Source organism: Nelumbo nucifera, chromosome 5 (genome assembly GCF_055504915.1).
Source record: "Nelumbo nucifera cultivar China Antique chromosome 5, China Antique-T2T, whole genome shotgun sequence".
Lineage (NCBI taxonomy): Eukaryota > Viridiplantae > Streptophyta > Magnoliopsida > Proteales > Nelumbonaceae > Nelumbo > Nelumbo nucifera.
In genome coordinates, this window is record NC_142653.1 from 3,701,176 (window position 1) to 3,720,619 (window position 19,444).

The window sequence follows — 19,444 nt, forward strand, 5'->3', positions numbered from 1 at the left end:
AGCGTTTTATTGCAATTGACGGGGATTGAAGACCGTCCATGCAGACGCAGATTCCAACCATTGGTTTAAGATTTTATAGGGAAGTGTTGTCAAATATCTTTGATGAGATGTTTTCTCGTTGCAGGAATCCCAACCATGGCTCGTTCTTGGGATCCAAGTCTTCACAGTTGTGCTATTTTGCTAATGACGAAAGAGAAGCTAATCTCTCACTCTCTCTCCTCCTCTCCTTCTTCTCACACACACTCTCTCTCTTTTCTGTGTGTTTTGGTTAGGGGTGGATTCTAGCCGAGCCGAGCTGAATAGTACCAGGTTTGAGCTCGGCTCGAGACTATTCTATAAGGCTCGAGTCAAAAGTTCATAAGCTTGATTTTGGCTCGTTTTTATATTTTATAAAAATATTTATTATATATTATATATTTTATATTTTCTATAATTTATTATATATATTATATATTCGAGCTGGCTCGCGAGCCGAGATCTAGTAGGCTCGAGCTGGCTCGTTTATTAATCGAGCCACTGAAATGAGCTCGAGCTCGGTTGAAACCGAGTCAAGTCGAGCTCGAGCAGCTCGTGAAAAGCTCGGTTCGTTGCCACCCTTAGTTTTGGTTGGACCAAGTGGCAGAGAGTAGCAGCGGGTCTCTCCCGTTCGTCTTGTTGAAGCTCTCCAAAAGCTAGTGACCACTGCAACATTTAATGGTTGTTGAAGCTCTCATGTTTTGTTACTCTATCCAATAACGATGGAAAAAGGAGAGAGAGAGAAATAAGGGTTTTGCAACCACCAGAAAAGAGGGGTTTACTGGCTTTACAATGGTGGAAGAAAGAGAACTGGCATAACAATTCCGCTCAGGGCAATGATTGTTAAGCAAAAATATGTCTAAAGGGTAAAATAGTCTTTTTATCTTATTGTTAATGAAAAATTAAGAATGTCAACAATAAAGGAAATATTAGTGAATTGTCAAAAAACGCATAGCCTTAGTCAATTTTCAAAAAGTAAAAATACACTTATTCAATTCACAAAACTATCAGGGTAGGTAGTTTAAGAAATTTATCCTATATATAAAATAGATGTTTTTAAATGTGGAGCTGAATCATTATGCTTTCAGCAAAATCGGCGGAACCCACAGCACGGTATGTTAAAAACAAAAGATTATTAGACGTCTCTGCTCTGGTAAGGACGTAATTCCCTGAAAACAAGAGCAAGAACTAACTAACTCTACACACACACTTTATGGAGTTCAGCCACACATTGGGATCATCTACTCTCAATTTACTATATAGATAGATATCTGTGAATGTGCGGCTGGATGTTTGCATCTCATGTGCCGAGGTTTTCTACTTGAGAAGATCTCGGCTTTTGATGGGTCCCATTTTGTTTCTTGGGGTAAGGTAAATATGCATTACGTAAACTTGTTGTTTATTAACATTCCTCCGGAACAGACACGATAATCTTTTTGGTGACTCGAGTAGCAGAGGAGCAGAAACAGCCGAATAAATATTGAATAAGCTGCTAGAATGGGAAAAGCATAAGAAAAAAACAGGTAAAGGTGGTGACTTTACAGCGCTGAACCACTGAAGCCTGAAGGTACTCCCTTTCTCGCTCACTTTCTTCTCCACTCTCTCTCCATTGATTGGGGAATTTGAAGACTTGAGGAACCCTACTAATTTATGGTTCTCTTCTCTAGCAGTTTGATGTTTTTTATCTTTCTTTTTTGGGGTCTGGTTCCCTCTGTCATTGCATCTACCATTCTACGTTGTCTGATTTTTCTAGGCCCCTCTCCAATTTCCACAATGCCCCTAAATATCGCGCACCAGGCGCATGTTAGAATCTTAGAGACAACTTTTTAAGCCATTAACTTGTACAGAAAGAAAAGAGAGATACCAACTAAACTCGGCGGAAACCCTAGCTTTTCCTCTCGGATCACTCTAGATCCGCGATCAGTTTTAGTTTGAGTTCTTCACCTGGCAGTTCAAGTGAATTTGTTTGAGTGTTTTTTATTTATTTGGAACGGAGTTGTTTTGAACTGTTCTCGCTTTATAATCCCCAACTTCGTACTTTTCCTCCTGATCATTTCTTTTTTTCGGTTCTGTTATTTTATAGTTTAGTTACTGCAAGATGACTCAGGATGTAGAGATGAAAGAGCTTCCAGCTCCTTCGAATTTTGTTTCTTCTACTGTTCCGCCAACGTTGCAGCGTAAGATAATACATAAAGCCCTAGTTTTTCCTATTTGATTTTGAATGTACGATTTATCTGCTTATATTTTCTTTTTTTCTATCTGGGATTTTCAGATTTGAAGGAGATAACATCACTTATCGAGACAGGTGCCTATGCTAGAGAGGTTCGTCGAATCGTGCGAGCTGTTCGCCTTACAATGGCATTGAGGCGGAGGCTTAAGGCACCGGTGCTATCCGCATTCCTCAATTTTGCGCTTGTCCCAGGTTCTGAAGCTCACATTCGGTTGTCTTCATATCTTCCTAAGGTAACTTGTGAACTCTTGTGCAAATTAGGTTCTTGTGGACGCACGTAAAGCTGGCACATTTTTTTTCTTCCGATTTCTTTGTTGGGTCCATATTGCAACTTGCAAGAATACCGTGCTATCAAGTTGCAAGAACAAAAACACAGTGGGGCTGTCATATTCCTTCTGGATTTAAAGTTTTAACAATTCCCGGTTTATACTTTTTTGGGCGAATAATTGCAGAGAAAACACGCCTTTATTTATTTATTTTTTAAATGGATGTTCAAGGGGATCCACTAAAGTCATTTGCCAAGCGAAGCAATATATATTTTTTTTGATCAACAACCAAACAGAGCAATATTTCTTTCCAACACATGGGCATGGTCAATGCCCAAGCCACAGTCCTCTTTTCGCGTACAAACCAGCTTCCGATTCACTAAATACTCTCTTCTTTTACCACCTCACCCCACAGGAAATTACATTGTAATTTTTCAATTGTCATTCTCACCTTGGCTGGAGCTTTGAAAACAGACAAAAAGTAAGTGGGGATTAATGAGCTTGATTCTACCTCCCTTAGACAAAAATTTCCTTTTCCAGGCATCTTATCTTCTTTCAGAGCTCTCAGTGACAGGGTCCCAGAAGCCAGTAGATCTTGAGTTACCCCCAACGATTGGCCAACTCTCTAGCTTGCATCCAAGCACCTCATTCAGCTCTAGGAGTTTGGAAGACAGATACTTCATAAGACTACTCTTTTATAAGTTGGTTTCCAGCCTGCGACTACCTCAAAGCATTTCAAAAACTTCTTCAAGTTGCTGATAAGATCTTTTTCCCCTTCCAATAAGATAATCGTATTATCTGCATATTGGAGGTGTGATATATGTAAGTTTTCTTTACCTTCCAAGAAACCTTGAATCATATCAAGACTGGATGCTTTATCAAAGACGGAATCAAGGATGCCAACAATCAAGGTAAAGAGAACTTATAAAAAAAAAAGGTAAGGAGGAGGAGGGAAAGGGAGGCTGTGAGGAATGCCATTAATGAGAATGGAGTAAGAGGCTGATTGAATGCAACTTCTCATCTACTTATGGTCTGTTTGGTTGTCGGGAAACAATGGGATGGGAAGGGATGGAATGAGAAAAGGAAATTTTATTTTCTCAATTTTGGTACTGTGTTTGTTTGCTGAGACCTATTATCCCATAGAATTTGCTTTCCAGTGTTTGGTTGATGAGCAAATTTTGCAGGATTTTTGATTTTAGGCAAATTTTGCTATATATACTCATATCAAGATAGTGGTACTTATTAATCCACAAGAGCTAAAATTCAAGATGATAATCCACAAATATCCTGAAAATATGAAAACTCAAAAAATTAAAGAAAAAGTTTGAATTTCCATTCTAATTGTACTCAAAGAGGAAAAGGAAACAGAAATTCCACTAGAGAAACCACAAGTAGTATATAGACCGTTTTTCTTATGCTAAATCTCTATCTATAAAAACTCAGAAAATCGCATCAATGAAGAAAAACCTAACAAAAAATAATTAAAAAAGAACTGTGGGAAACAGTAATCAACAATCTAAGATTCAGTATTTGTACTCAAAGTAGAAATCCAACTCCAATAAACAATAAATAGGAAGGGAAAAAAAAGAAGCAAATTCTCACCAAGAAAAAATTGTAGGTTGAACAAGAGCAGCAACTGCTGTTGTAGTGACAACAAAGGGAAGCATTGCTGACAGAGCCTAAGAAGAATTGTTCTTCGCGTGCTCTCTAGGGTTTGCCCCGAGCGACAACATAGAAGCATGTCCTTCTCTTCTCTGCGCTCCCACTCTTCCTACATACGATGACAACACAGAGTTCTTGATAAAGAAATGCAAAATAATACGAATGATGCAAACAAAACACCTCTACAATGTTACCTTTGCTGGAGAAGAAGAAGATGATAATTTGTCTCCTTGTCGGCTGGGGATCTGAACTCGACTTGAGGGAGAGAGGGAATGAGATTTTTAGTTGAATAAAATATCAAATAACCTTTAAACGGCGTGAAACAGGATGGAAGTGCTTACCGGAGGCCGTAAACTTCGTCGGAGATGAAGGACACAGGTGGTTGGAGCTCGAACCATTGTAGGGGGTGGGAGATGAGAACAGTGCGCCCTGACAACTTTTTTTCTACTATCATCATGCCACTTTTGTTTCTCAATGGGGTTGCACCTATTTGGTGAGACCCCGTGTCCCATATTTTGAGAAGGGTATTCTTGTTGCATCCTAGTATGTTGCCCAAAACAAATATGAGAAAATAGGAATATTCAGCAAATATTCCTATTTTCTCATCCCGGTCGCGCGAACCAAACAGACCATTAGTGCACCTATTTCCAAAGCCTTTTAATTTCATGATATTCCATTAGTAGTTCCAATTAACTTATCTCATGGGCTTTTTCTAAGTCAATTTTAAAGACCACCCCATGAGAGCCTGTACTCTTCTCTCCTCAGCCACTTCATTAGCCATTAAGGATCCAATCCATACAATTTGTCTTCCATCGATAAAGCACTCTAGGAATTGGTGACAATGTTAGCACTTTTGCCACTATTTTCTACAGGATGGCTAGCAAGTTGATGGGTCTAAAGTCCTTAACTTCATTGGTTATATAGTTGATGCCCTCCACCTCAATCTCAACTTTGTTAAAGATCAGTCATCATGAAGGAAATCTTTGCTTTGTTAGATGATGTTTGCATCCAAGCTTTTCTTTGTTAAAGATTGGTCATAATGAAGGAAATCTTTGTAAAGCCAAGTGATGATAGTTTTGAAAGTTTGAGGTGGTTTGGTAATTGTTTAGTTGGTTGCTTTGTTAACTTCGAACCTGTTTAGGAGGAGATTCTGAAATGGGTTTGTTCGGATTGGGGGTTGAAAGGAAATGTTCAAACTAGAAGACTGAATGCAGGTTTTTTTTCCTATTCGTTCTAAACAGCATAGAGGAAGCTGAGGAAGTTTTAAAACAAGAGTCTATTAAAATAAGGATGCTGGATCTCAGCCTGGAAAGATGGAATCTGTTGGTTGGTGCAACCTGAGAAGTGGGAATTAAAAGTCTTGTGTGGATCAATGTTTCTGGGATTCCTCTCCATGCCTAGAACTTACAAACATTTTGTGCTGTGGGAATGCCTATGGGAGTTTTAGAAAGGTTGTCCCTCATACAAATAGATTGAAGAATGTGATTATGGCATGTATTTTGGTTGAAGTCGAGGAAACCCACTTGGTTTCGTTGAATTTGGCTCTAAATTTTATTGGGGAATGGTTTTGACCTAAGATTAGTGGTTGAAGGGTGTATCCCATTGCATTGGTTTGATGAGATGCTGGCGGTGGTGCTTGATCGAAAGCAAGAGACTATTTGTCGAGTAGGGGAAGGGGGGAGTTGAAATGTCAGGATAATGGAAGTGCAGACATTGATGATAAGGGTATTTTGGGAAGTGAAAAGTTTATTGCGGCTGAACTGCATGGGTACAGAAGTGCATGTGGAGGGGGGAGTTATATGAAGAGATTAGGGTGGTAAATTTTTATGGGAAGGATAATCTTGAAGGAAGTTCTTTATTACAATCAGGTGGGCTGAAACGTGGGTCAAGTAGAAGTTTTGAAGGTAGGTCTCTTGGTCTTAAGAAGTTTGGGCATTCCAATTTATTTGGGTCCAATTGGGAGGAGGCATGTGAGTTAATTAACACTCATGTGAAGTTGAAGCATGATCATCAAATATTAGACTGTTTAGACGGTGTGTCTTCATCTTCCCTAAATGTGACTGGAGCTCCATTCGAAAGGGGAGCAGGTGACAGAACTGCAATTTGAGTGATAAAGGAGTGGGAGAAGGTTTTGTTCAAGATCAAAACTGAGGGTACTAGTTCCCCGACAATGCAAAGATGTGAGATTGGGAACCCTTATTTTTGTTATAGGAAAAGAAGAAAAGAAAAAGTATTGGTAGTTGTAGTAGTAGAAGTAGAAGAATATATGGAAGAAGAAAATGTGCTGATTAGACAAAACTTTTAAGTTCTTCCTTATTGGTTCAGGTTTTGAAGTCTTTGAGGGTTCAATACAGCATTTAGCAATGTTTGTGTTGATTAAACCCTAATAAATAAGAAAATAATAAAAAGAAATTGGTATATAAACACATAAAATGATTATTTTAGTTTAATAATGTCTATTTTATAATTATAATCTCAAAAAAGAATGAACAAAGTATTTTATAATAGACAGTAAAAAAATGCTTGGCGATTAGGTGAGGTGAGCCTCAAAGGGCGCCTGCCTAGGTGTCACCTTGACAACTATGGGTCTGGCTTCTTTGTTCTCCAAGACTTATAAAAGGAAAAGGGGAGATCTTACTTGGCCTTCTGCAGGATTTAATTGATGTTTAAGCTACAAGGAGGAGGAAGGAGAGGAAATTAGTTCTATTAAAGACAATGCCATTATGGATGGAACTCATGAAGTTGAGGGGAGAATTGATCTGGAGAAGGTAGTGGAACTAGACTGGAGGTTGGCAAAGCCTTGGGAATTCTTGTTATTGGAGGGGAAAAGTGTACAAGAAGTTTGTTTAGAGAGTTAAGATGTTGCAAATGCCTAAGCATCCAGAGAAAGGAAATAAGGAATTATGAATGAGGATCTTGTATAGTTGGATGTCTGTTCAGATTTAGATTTAAACCACAAAAATTTAAGTGATGCAAAAGGTTTTGGAGTGGTTTGTAGAGAGGATGGTTAGTTAACGTCTGCTATGTTGTTTGAGAGAAATGTAGTTTTGGAGCTGGAAAGAATCAATGAGTGTCAAAAGATTAGGAAGCAGAATGCGGTAAGAAGATTTAGTAACCAGAAAAATTATCGAACAGTTCAGGTCTCAAGAGTCTTTGTATGTCTGAAAGGGGGTTTGTTTGGAATTGGGTCCACTAAGAAGGTGAAGAACGTTCATAAAAGTAGAGTTTCTTCTCTTTAAGCTTTGGTATGATGGTTTCTTTGTCTGAATCTCTGTTGGTGTGGTGGAGTCCTAGTTCAAGGGGTCTGAATCTTGCTTTTAAGGTTTGGTGAAGTGACTGGAGACTGGAGTCTTGGAGAAATAGGGTATTATTTTCATTTTTTCTTCCCTTGGATGATCTCTGGTCACTTTCCTTTGTACTCTCTTTTATTTTAGTGAAATTCTTTTCTTTTATTACCATTTACCAAAAATAATTATATGTATATAGATATGTTTTATTTTTTTTTGTTGCCTAGGCATTAACCTGTTGATTGCCTAGGATACCACTTTGTCTGGCCAGCCCAAAATGCCTAAACCCTTGGCTAACTACACTGGCTTTCTGGCTTAGATACCAACTGAAAATTTGTGACTATTATCACTATACATGGTCAACCAGTAAATGGAGCTTCATAGACAAGTGGGATATAGATTTCATCATATGTTTAGGTAAGATGTATTGCATGTACTCTCTTAAAGGAAATGTAAATATCACAAAGCTGTCTGGGTTACCAACATTTGTGTATTCTTTAGTGACACTAACATATTGTTTTTTTTCCTTGTATCTTTACATGAATGAATATCTAGCGTACATAATGAATACCATCTTTTCCTATTAATAATTCATGGATAGTAATTAGCAAAAGTGTAACTTTACATTCAAAACATGTTTTCTTCTGTTGGATTCAAACTTCCTTGCCTGACTTAAATGGTAACTGACTCCTTGATCTATGGTTTCATCTTGCTATTTATGTTTTCTTTTTCTGTCCTGGTAATATATTTGTTTCTGCTTGTGGGGAGGAGTTGAAAAATTATGTGCTTTGGTTCTTTTTATTATCATAATGAAGGATACCATGCAAGACTAAGAGAAGACACATCCTTTGAATTAATGATAAGCTTATTTAGGGACTCTAAGTAAAAAATGAAATAAAAGGAAAAAGACAATGAAATCTGCTGAATGCTTTTTCATGAAGCATCTAAAAAACTGGATCTTATGTTGATTTGCTAATAACATTTTTCCTTTTTTATTTATAAAGGTGATGAGGATATTATTATATTTGCAAAAAGGGAGAAAACTTCTTGAGTATTTACAAGAGCTCTACATGGTTAAAGAGGGGACAATTAAATGTATAATTCCCTATACATCAAAAGGATGATAAAACATGTTTCTTTTAACTATTGATGCCTAAAATTATCAAAATCAAGGCATTTAAAATCTCTGAGGATGGAGCTGAAACAATTATCTCTCCATTTTAACCCTGGCGGTCTCTAAGGGGACTTTTGTTGTAAAAAGGTTCACCTATCCATTTCTTTCCAAAAACTCCAACTGTCCAACATAATGTGAAGAGGAACAGGCTCCAAGGATGGACCAATCAAAAAATAGGTTCTAAGGATGGTACTCAAGGGTAGGTGTGGATTCGAGTCGAGCCGAGCCGAATAGTACCAGGCTCGAGCTCGGCTCAAGTCTGTTCTACAAGGCTCGAGCTCGGCTCAAGTCTGTTCTACAAGGCTCGAGCTCGAGCTCGGTTCGAGCTAGAACCTTAAGCTCGAGCTCGGCTCGAGTAAAAAATTCATAAGCTCAAGCTCGATTTTGAGAAAAAATATTTTATAAAAATAAAAATTATATATAAAAAATTATTTTGTATTTAAAAATTAAGAATAGCCGGGCTCTAGTAGGCTTGAGCTTGGCTCGTTTAATAATTGAGCCACTGAATTGGGCTCGAGCTCGAGCTGGAGCTCGGTTGAAACCGAGCCGAGCTGAGCTCGAGCAGCTCGTGAAAAGCTCGGCTCATTGCCACCCCTATTCAAGGGATGTATCAACATAGGCATATAGTTGGGAATGACACACTATTGGTAGAAGGCTATGTCATGAGAGCAGACCTGGTAAAAAAATTTGCAACAAATCAATAAATGTGGTTGTAGTTCAATTGTTATTCCACATGACACAGATGTGTTATTGATATTTTGGGTTTTGCAGCATTCCAAATATCTTGTGTGTCAGGTAAAGTTACATGTCCTGGATTCCTTTTTTTTTACCCTGTCCCTATGCAATAGGCGCACAATTTTGAAGTTAATCACTTTAATAAGATTTTAACCAAGGTTTTTAAAACCGACCCAGAAACAGAACCATTCTGGGCACTGTTTTCCGATTTGGCGATTCAATCGTCTGGGCCAAACGGTCCTGTGACGTCATAAATAAATAAAAAACAAAAAATATTTATATATAATAAAAAATACCATAGAAATTTAAATAAAATACAAAAAATACAGGAAAAAGAACAACATATGAAAAAAATAAAAATATCTAAATATAAAAATAATAAAATACAGAAAATACAGAAAAATTTCCAAAAAATATAGAAAAATTTCCAAAGAACATAGAAAAAATATGTAATGTCCAGTCATAGAACATGAACTTGTGCAACATGTGAATTACTTACAGCATTTTGCAGTTGTGCACCATTACCAAAGCTTGATTTTCCAGCTGGGATAGGAAGAACTTTGGAATCACTAATGGGTCAGAGACAGGATCTGTTGGAATCTCATCAGCTGATTCATGAAGAATAGCGTTAAACATAGCCACATCTAATCTATTCATGCATTGCTCCATCACCTGGATATCGAGAAAAAAAGATTGCCATGTCATATTTAGAACTTGGACCTGACTATATATTGATAGGGCAAAGGAGAACAGCTACTAGAATATCATTGCAGAAAGACTGATACATGAGTATGATATAGGAAGTGAACTCTAGAAACATATAAAAAAAGGGGCTACTTATAAAGGAATTACATGTTCACTCTACATGTAAAAGGGTTCATGTATTCATAAAAAAAAAGGGTCCATGCTTACACTATCACTTAACAGCATCCATGCAATGGTCAATCCATACAATGGTTAATGCTTATGCACCCAGATTATCACCAGATAATAAAGGCCAATTACAAATGGCAGCTGGGGCACTTGATTGGTGCAAGTACACTAGTAACAGATAATGAAAATATAGACTACCAGTCTAGCCAGCACAGGCAAACAACCACACTCATGGCCTCCAGCTCGAACAGGGCAAAGCTTTTCACGAGCATCCCTGAAAGCTTCTTTCCAAAGGTGTAAAGAAAAGTTCGCCTGTTCTTGGTCACCCAAACTCCCTGAGTTTGATGCCATTACTTTATCATTTGCTATCCCGGTGGCAGACTGCATATATGGTGTTAGAGTCTGGAGAAACGAACAGAAAGCCAGGTCCGAAAGCTAGCAGTAATTCAGGATGCTTAATCTAGAAAAATCTGAAACGTTAAATTAGGGGAGAGGTGGAAAACACTTGGAATTGACCTGCCACCACACAGATTCAATTATTTGGGAGAAAATCCAGGCTTCAACCTTTTTCAGTGCAGTTACAAATGTCTGCGGATCCTCCCAGTGCAGTCGGGCTTGGTCGCAGGCAAGTTGCCGCTGCAAGCCTGGAAGTGCTGCTCCAAGAAGTTGACGTTGGGCTTGCTTGCCAATGCCCAATGCCGAGTGCCGCTGCAAGCTCGCCGTCCACCGCTGCAAGTGTTCGTGAATCTTTTTGCCGTTGGACGCTGCTGCAAGTGTTGGTGAGGGTGACTCTTTTCGCTGCTGCAAGCTCGCCGGTCGCCGTCGGTGTGTGTCGCCATCGGATGCCGGAGGTGATGGCCGCAGCAGGTGGTTGGTCTGTAGGGTGTGAGGGTTGAGAGGACTGAGGAGGGAACTCGGGAAGGGTTAGAATTCTAACCCTAAAGCTAAAGGGAATAAGGGATTCGAACTGTGTTGGGATATAATAGGAATTTTATTTTTTTTATTTAAAACATTTAAAATAAAAATACTAACCCGCAAACCGCTGCCCGGGTCGAACGGTTTAGCGGTCCGACTGCCCGGGTCAGCGGTTTTCTGACCTTTTCAACGTTTTTTAACAAATTCTGGTTTTTAGTAAAACCGGACCCGAGGCTGACCGGTTAGCGGTTTTTCCGTTCCGGTTTTGAAAACCATGGATTTAACACATAAACTCTAGTGCCCGTCTTGATGCAGTGATTTAAGTCAGTTTTATCAAAAGCATTGACTAGTCAGTTGTTGGTCAGACTGACTGAATCACTAACTGGTTGGTTGATACTCATGATCTACTTGTCTAGGACAACTAAGCATTGACAAGGTTGACTGATTGTCTGCTAGTCAACCTAGTCAACCACAAAGCCATTTGAAAATTTTATTTGCATGTTTGTATCTCTAATCATTTGAAACAATATAAAATATTAAATTAATGTTGTTGCCTTAAATATTTGTAATGGAGCATGATTCAATGATTGTATATAAAATAGAAAAAAAGCTTAAGATAAAAGATGGCAGTGGAGTTCTTTTAAGTTTTCTTCTGATCAGTGTTGTGTTAGTACAGAGTTGCCATAAGCAAAGGACACATCAAATATTCTATGTTCTACTCTTCTTTAGAAAACAAAGGCTGTGAGCCTATGGCTACTTATCCTAGCCTATCCAGCCTAACTTTTTATTTGTTTGCAAAACAAAGACTCAATTAATGTTCAATATCATTTTTTTTTTTGCATAATTGTAGTCTATATTAACTTATTTATGAAACTGTATTAATATCTTAAATTTAGAAGTCTTTTTTATCGAGTAGGCACTGACCAGTCATTGCATTGACTGGAGAGGCCAAAACAACTAGTCATTGCTTCACAATATTGGTAACACCATTAGGCTTTGAAATTATGATTTCACAAATACTGCTCACAAATATATTTTGATGTCAAATTTTAATCTTGTTGGAGTATGACCAATTTCTTAATGAAAATCTGAAACATCTTTTTTACCTTTTGGTTGCAGGGAGATGAGCATGCCATGGAAGTTGATACTGCCCCTTCCACAACTCAAACTCCTGTCAAGCACTCCTTGCCAGAGCTTGAGATTTACTGTTACTTGCTTGTGTTAATATTTCTGATTGATCAGAAAAGATATAATGAGGTTAGATGGGCTCTCTATTATCAATGGCTTCAAATCGACCACTTTTTTTTTTTTTTTTCCTTTTAAGTTTTAACTTTTTGAATAGATCTCCAAATCCTCTTTTATATACTGAAGTAAATTCTACTTCTTAATTTAACTAGTGTCTTGGCTTGTCTTTCAGGCGAAGTCTTGTTCTTCTGCAAGCATTGCTCGCCTAAAGAACTTGAATAGGAGAACTGTTGATGTTCTGGCATCCAGGCTGTACTTCTATTACTCCTTCAGCTATGAACTGACAGGAGATCTTGCTGAAATACGTGGGTGAGCACCTGCATTTATGAACTAAAAAAAGGAAGCTGAGTGCTGATTAAGGTCAATATTGTTCTTAATTCTTATTTTTCTGTCTGACTTGAAAAGTTTCCTCTTTTCAGCAATCTCCTTGCTTTGCATCGGATTGCCACATTACGCCATGATGAACTGGGTCAGGTTGGTTTTGACCTTCTAAAATATAAAGTCATATTATTTGATGGTTTTATTTTCATACTAAACATAATGGTTTGATGCAGGAAACCCTTCTCAACCTGTTACTTCGCAACTACTTGCATTACAACTTGTATGATCAGGCAGAGAAACTAAGGTCAAAGGCACCACGTTTTGAAGCACACTCAAATCAGCAGGTAATCCTCATTTCTGTTTGACTTGACTACTTTACACCATCTGATTTTCACTCTCTTTAGGATCGGCTCATGTCTGAAACATGATGTACTTTAGATATCTTATCATACAGTTACAGACTTTTTAGCTTGCCTATTCATGCATGGAAAGGCATGCTGAAATTGTGGTTATATCTGGACAGTGGCATACATGAAAGGGAGCAGTTTACCTTATTCAGTTTTTGAGACCTATGTAGGAACTCTTTTGCACCTTGAGTATATTGGATGATCATAACACTTGGCACTATTTGTGGTTTTGACACTCATAAAATTTATCCTAGATGCATGGCTATTAATTCAAGCATTTTGCATTAATCCAATGGGTTGAGTTTATGAATTCATAGGCAGTTTTTTTTGTCTTACTAAGACCCTAAATCAACCCCTTTCAATTCGATTGGATCCCTTGGTTAGTTTTAGTGGAAGCAGTAATTTTGGCATCTAGTAATTGGAAAATTGGGAATGACCTGGGCTGTTATTCTGAGAATTATGACTTTGGGCATTCTAACAGTGTACATGCTGCAGTTTTGTAGATACCTCTTCTACCTAGGAAAGATCAGGACAATTCAGTTGGAATATACAGACGCAAAGGAGAGTCTCCTGCAGGCTGCCAGAAAAGCCCCTGTCGCAGCCCGTGGCTTCCGTGTTCAATGCAACAAGTGGGCTGTCATAGTCCGCTTACTACTTGGGGAGATTCCTGAGCGCACTGTGTTTATGCAGAAAGGGATGCAGAAGGCCTTGAGGCCATACTTTGAGCTTACAAATGTCAGTATAATTAACTGAATTTTGAAGATCCATTCCATTACCATTATGCTGCATTATTTCTTCCACCACCTATTTTCCTTCTTTGGTCAGGTTACAAAATGTCGAGTAGGTTTTCCCAATTACATGCTTTAAACTTTTTACATGGATCTCATGTGCAGGGATTTAGAAAGATGATCGTGATTGTGTCTTTTGCTTTTTTCCTTTTGATGTTTGGAAAAAATTAAAGGATAAAAAAGCAACTATATGGGATAGCCAAATATGAGATCATCAGTGGTCATGGTGTGCCTGCTAACTTTTTTTTTTATTGATCAGCACCAAAATCAAAATTTATTACTTAAAGAAAGAGGAATATACAAATCAAAGGCAGCCTCGGCTACCTCCCAGAGAATACGGTAACAATTTAATATTTTAATCTTACAACTGAGCCCAAAAACACTGTGCCCTATTTATCCCTTGCTTTGCTAATTGGTCAGCTAGACCATTTGCTGACCATGGAGTCCATTGAATTTTCGGCTGCATGTCCGGGTCCCTTGAGAACCTCCTGAATTTTTTGATTTCTTTTCTGAGAAACAAAGAAGTCTTCTCATTCTGTTTCAGCCAGCTTATCACTATTTTGGAGTCACCTTCAACTACTAGCTTTGTCACCCCCATCTCCATAGCTTTCTGCATCCCATAGAGCACTGCATTCAGTTCAGTTCTGCTGTTACAGAATTACACAATCCAATGGGGCCTGAGTACATACCCATAATCACTCCACTTTCACTTCTTAAAACCCCTCCAATTCCAGATGGACCTGGATTCCCAAAGCTGCTTCCATCAAAGTTTAATTTCAGGAACCAACTTTGCTTACATGGCTGCATATGTTGGAGCCATTCAGAGTTCTAAATTATGGTTTGTACTTGTGACACTATCAGATATTTCATGTATTTGGCACCTTCATGTTAACGCTTCAGCTTTTCTAATTTTGGTTTTTTCAACTTTAAGATTGTTCATTTGGTTGGTGCAAATACTGTAGATGCAGGTTTTTTCAACTTTAGATTGTTCATTTGGGCTAATTTTTAACTTTCTTCCTTTGTATCCTGTTGGTGGGGAGTTAAGACATTTTACCTCCCCCATTATAATTAAAGTTTCACAAAGCTTCACATCATTAATAAAGTTTTTTGTTACTGATAAAAAAAAAGATTTCATTATATGAAAACATAAAAAAGGTTCACACAATTTTTTGTTCATTTGGGCATGCTTTATCTCTTTCTATTCAAGGTTCAAGGTGTATCTATCGGCACATTCAATACTTTATTTTTTCTTTTCAAGTATCGAGCCATTATAACAATCGGTACGGTTCTTTTTTTAAAGTTTTAATAAATGTAAGTCGGGCCACATGTAAGCCTTTTGGCATTCTTTAGACATTGAAGATTCATGACCACCAAAAAAAGACATTCAAGATTCATGAAATACTCATAATATAGCAAATTGGCAGGCCCAAAAACTGATACACATCATACTATACGTTACAATACATATCCATATTTTGAACCTTGTTTCTGTTATGCATAATGACAGATGTCCTGTCATCTTATCTGTGTGTATATAGACTGACACTGCTAGCTGTTTTTTTAGGCTGTTCGGATTGGGGATCTGGAATTGTTCAGGACTGTTGCTGAGAAGTTCACAGATACTTTTAGTTCAGATCGGACCCACAATTTGATTGTGAGGCTCCGTCATAATGTTATAAGGACTGGATTACGCAACATTAGCATCTCTTACTCTCGTATCTCATTGGCAGATGTTGCGAAAAAATTGAGGTTGGACTCCACAAATCCTGTTGCTGATGCTGAGAGTATTGTATCTAAGGCAATCCGAGATGGTGCTATTGATGCTACAGTGGATCATGCAAATGGGTGTATGGTATCAAAGGAGACCGGAGATATTTACTCTACAAATGAGCCCCAATTTGCATTCAATTCAAGGATAGCCTTCTGCCTTAACATGCATAATGAGGCGGTGCGTGCTCTGAGGTTCCCACCCAATTCCCACAAAAAGGAAAAGGAAAGTGCTGAGAAGAGGAGAGAGAGGCAACAACAGGAGCAGGAACTTGCTAAGCATATTGCCGAGGAAGACGACGATGAATTTTGACTTCAGTTTTGCTCTGTCCAATCTATTGGTAGCAACTGTCATTTCTTGTATTTGTTGCTTTGTTAAAATGTCATATCGGGATGTTATTAATTTTCTTGAATTGATAACTGATCCTATCGAATTACTGTTCTTATTGCTTTTTCTGTTTTATAGTGACTATTCTTTATGCTGTTTCTGGTATTCCGTATTCCTCCCAGATGCCCGGAGTCTTTTGGAGGTTGAGTCTGGTTTAGTCTTTTTATTTTTGGCTAAATGGTTTAGTCACGCTATGTGCTATTGACTCAGAGCTGACCTTTAGTTTTTCTAATCTTCATAAGCATATATCAAGTAAAAATGTAAAATATAAAAATACTACTCGAACATGATTTTAACATTAACTGAAATAAAGTACCCACCATAGATACTTTGATGCTTTGACAAGTTGTCGTGAACAAGGTTCAAAATATGGATACGTCCGATATGCCGGTAGGGGCGTATCGGGCATTTTGTTACTTGTTTTTTTACTTTTTATTTTTATTTTTATTTTTTTTCAAAACTGGATTAGGGGAGTCGGTCTAGGACCCCTCCATCCCCTGAACCGGTCAGATTGTCATGGTTTGACTTATGGTACCAATTTTTGACACAGCTACTCCTCTTAAGGGCCGATGGAAGCGGATTGGGAGGCTCAGTGTCTCGCTGTCTCAGCTCTTCTCTCTCTCAGAAGGCAATGTTGAAAGCGGTGGTGGGAGCATATCAGAGACGGTAAAACTTTGGCAGTTGGCTCTTTGCTGTTTGGGAAAGACAACTTGGATTGCTTTGGAGCTGTGTATGGCACGTTATCCCATTCGGTCCTTTGTCTTTTTAACTAAGATTTTAATTACTCCTTTGTCCAACACACATAATGTTAACCGTGTCACGCACGAGAAGCTTCCAAACAGCTCAGGGTGTTTTTCCCAAACAGCCAATTTTTTCTCAAAAGATATCGAACCCAGGTGTGAATGCTTAATCTTCTCTCCTTCAGATTGGGTTTTGGTTTGATTATTAATAGAAAGTAAGAGGAATAAAAAGTTGACGGAAAGAGATACAAAGGCTCAGTTTGAAAAGAGTACAGATACAAACATGTAGAGTGCAAAACCATGTATTTTGTATTATTTTTATGTATTTGTACTGTACATATTTGTATTTGTGCTCTTTTCAAACTGAGTCAAAAGCAAGCATCCTATAATTATCATAAAATGATATATTTGTTTGGTCACTAAAAAAGAGTTCTGATCTGCTTACCACATACTTTGCATAAGACACCGTAGCCGCACATCCTCCGCGCATGAATGACAATAAAAAGCACAAGAAATGTTTCCGATGTGGCTGTAAAGTGCCATGACTAGCGTCTTATGGTCAGCAGATCTGAATTCACTAGAAAAAACCCAATAGAAAAATCCAGAAAATTGGTGGGTGCACGTCGAAATTGTCATAAATTCTCACAAATATTTGAATCCACTGATTCGCAACCATCCAAATTCATCAGGAATGACCGGATTTAACTTGGCTGCCACATTTCGAATTTTAATCATGAAGAAGGTGGGCTTTGGAGTGAATGACTAAGAGCCATTAAGGTTCAAATCTTGAAAACAGCCTCTTTATCTGTATGTATATAGAGGTAAAGCTACATACATCGATCCTATATCCCTTCTCAGAACCCGCATTGACAGGAGCTTTGTGCATCGGACTGCCCTCTTTTAACTGGGGACCGGGAAACACAAGGACATTAGCTTTGGCATGCCCAGTCAAGGATTCCAGCTCTTTTAACTCTTTAACTCTTCTGCTCTGCAGACATGGGTCCCAATATAATTAGGCTAACGTGCAAGTCCATGATTGATGGTCTTGTATCCTCCTGTTAACCTATGCTATAGGGTTCCAAGTTCCAACTGAAACAGTTCATATCAGTCTTACCATTTGATTCCTCTCTAATATATTACTGGCTACAAATGCATATTGTATGGAGTCGGCATGTGATAGAATGTGCCAAAGCCTATGAATGATTTAACACAAAGTGTGGACATGCGATCAATAGCTTTGTTTATGAAGAAATTTGCAAATATCAAGAGATTCCTTCTCCATTTTCTAATCCAACTGAATTAAACAGAGACAAAGAGATGTGTCTCTTATCTCACCATCACGTGCATGATGCTACAATGGGTTATTATTTCTCAAACGATAAGTTGGATTTATTGGGTAGTTCGCAATCTATGATATTTTAATGGAGACATGACACCAATCATTTAAAGATTGTTTTTATCAACTTCCCAGTCTCGTATATTGAGTATCAGTATATATAACCACTGGCCTATGATCTCTGTTCCGTTCTGGCTTCACATTCATGAACAGGGACATGGGATGGGAAGCTTTCCCAAGGCTCTTGCTTTAAAAATGTTCCACATCACATCACACTGGAATTAGACTAATTTTAAAGAGACAATCAAAGCAAAAAGATTTGTACCATTTTTGTTTTTTGACCAGTCTGCCAACCATCATGACCGTTCAAATGGAGTACAAATGTTCTGGGGGAAGTAAATCTAAACTATTTGAAGGTTTGGTATCATGGTATGAATAATGCATACTCCGGTTGTCATTCAATCATGTTGAGTTTTATAATCAGTGACAACGTGTTCGGCCCATCTTTTGGTGGTGGTTGTATTTCTTGGGAGGATCCCCCAAATGTGATTGATTAGTGGGTATTGGGTAGGATCACAAAAACGAAACCCAAGTTTGGGTTCTGGGCTTGTGGCCAATTTGATCAACTGTAGGTTCGGAAGGCGTAATCTCATCTACTCTGTCAATTAGTACGATGTATTACAATGTTCCTACACATTCAGGCTCAAACTAAATGTTAATATGGACGGTTTGATTGGGGGAAACGATTTCATTCTAGTCCTGAAAAGGCAGGGCATCGACAGATATTTGATCAGGATGGAGACAGTCCCTAGAGATAATCTGAATTATATATATATATATATATATATATATATATATATATATATATATATATATATATATAGCACCTGGACCTCAGGTGATTCCTATAACCATGTTGAGAGAGAGAGAGAGAGAGACGCAGCAATGGACACTAAGGTCAAATGGGGCCATGTGCATGAAACCCAATTTCTTACTCATATGGGTTCTGATCAGATGGGTCAATAGGAAGACCATGTGAGGTGTATCACATGGATTTAGCATCCGTCACCAAATCCGTGGATGATGGTGAATTTTGCTTCAGATGGGAAGAAAGAACATTGAAAGAAAATGAATTAATCTAAAGAATAACTGTGGGTTAATTAAGAGTATTGATCCATCCAGGACTGATGAGAAGAGAGGATAACGTGCCTGGTAATAATTATTTCGAATGAGGCTCGTAAATACTATTAACTAAATGGTAGCCAGATGAATGCATTGATTATTTGATTAATCAA

At 38.1% G+C, this 19,444-nt stretch overlaps 1 protein-coding gene across 2 annotated transcripts; it reads left to right on the top strand.

Annotated features, from left to right (window-relative positions):
* Positions 1-1,441: 1,441 nt before the first annotated feature.
* Positions 1,442-16,178, top strand: LOC104603655 (putative 26S proteasome non-ATPase regulatory subunit 3). Of its 2 annotated transcripts, XM_010267734.2 has the most exons (9): positions 1,442-1,582; positions 2,099-2,192; positions 2,288-2,478; positions 12,277-12,414; positions 12,575-12,711; positions 12,822-12,876; positions 12,957-13,067; positions 13,626-13,865; positions 15,483-16,178. In XM_010267734.2, the coding sequence occupies exons 2-9, from the start codon at positions 2,114-2,116 to the stop codon at positions 15,996-15,998; spliced, it is 1,467 nt and encodes a 488-aa protein (XP_010266036.1). In that variant the 5' UTR covers positions 1,442-1,582; positions 2,099-2,113; the 3' UTR covers positions 15,999-16,178. The 2 variants fall into 2 exon arrangements, with proteins under 2 accessions (XP_010266036.1, XP_019054372.1); XM_019198827.2 differs by having other exon boundaries at positions 1,582-2,192.
* The last annotated feature ends 3,266 nt before the right edge of the window (positions 16,179-19,444 follow it).

Excerpts from the sequence above, each read along its gene's own strand:
- LOC104603655 (XM_010267734.2), top strand. The coding sequence starts at position 2,114 with ATGACTCAGGATGTAGAGATGAAAGAGCTTCCAGCTCCTTCGAATTTT. Across the intron at positions 12,415-12,574 it reads ATCAGAAAAGATATAATGAG|GCGAAGTCTTGTTCTTCTGC; the intron begins GTTAGATGGGCT and ends CTTGTCTTTCAG. Across the intron at positions 12,712-12,821 it reads GATCTTGCTGAAATACGTGG|CAATCTCCTTGCTTTGCATC; the intron begins GTGAGCACCTGC and ends TCCTCTTTTCAG.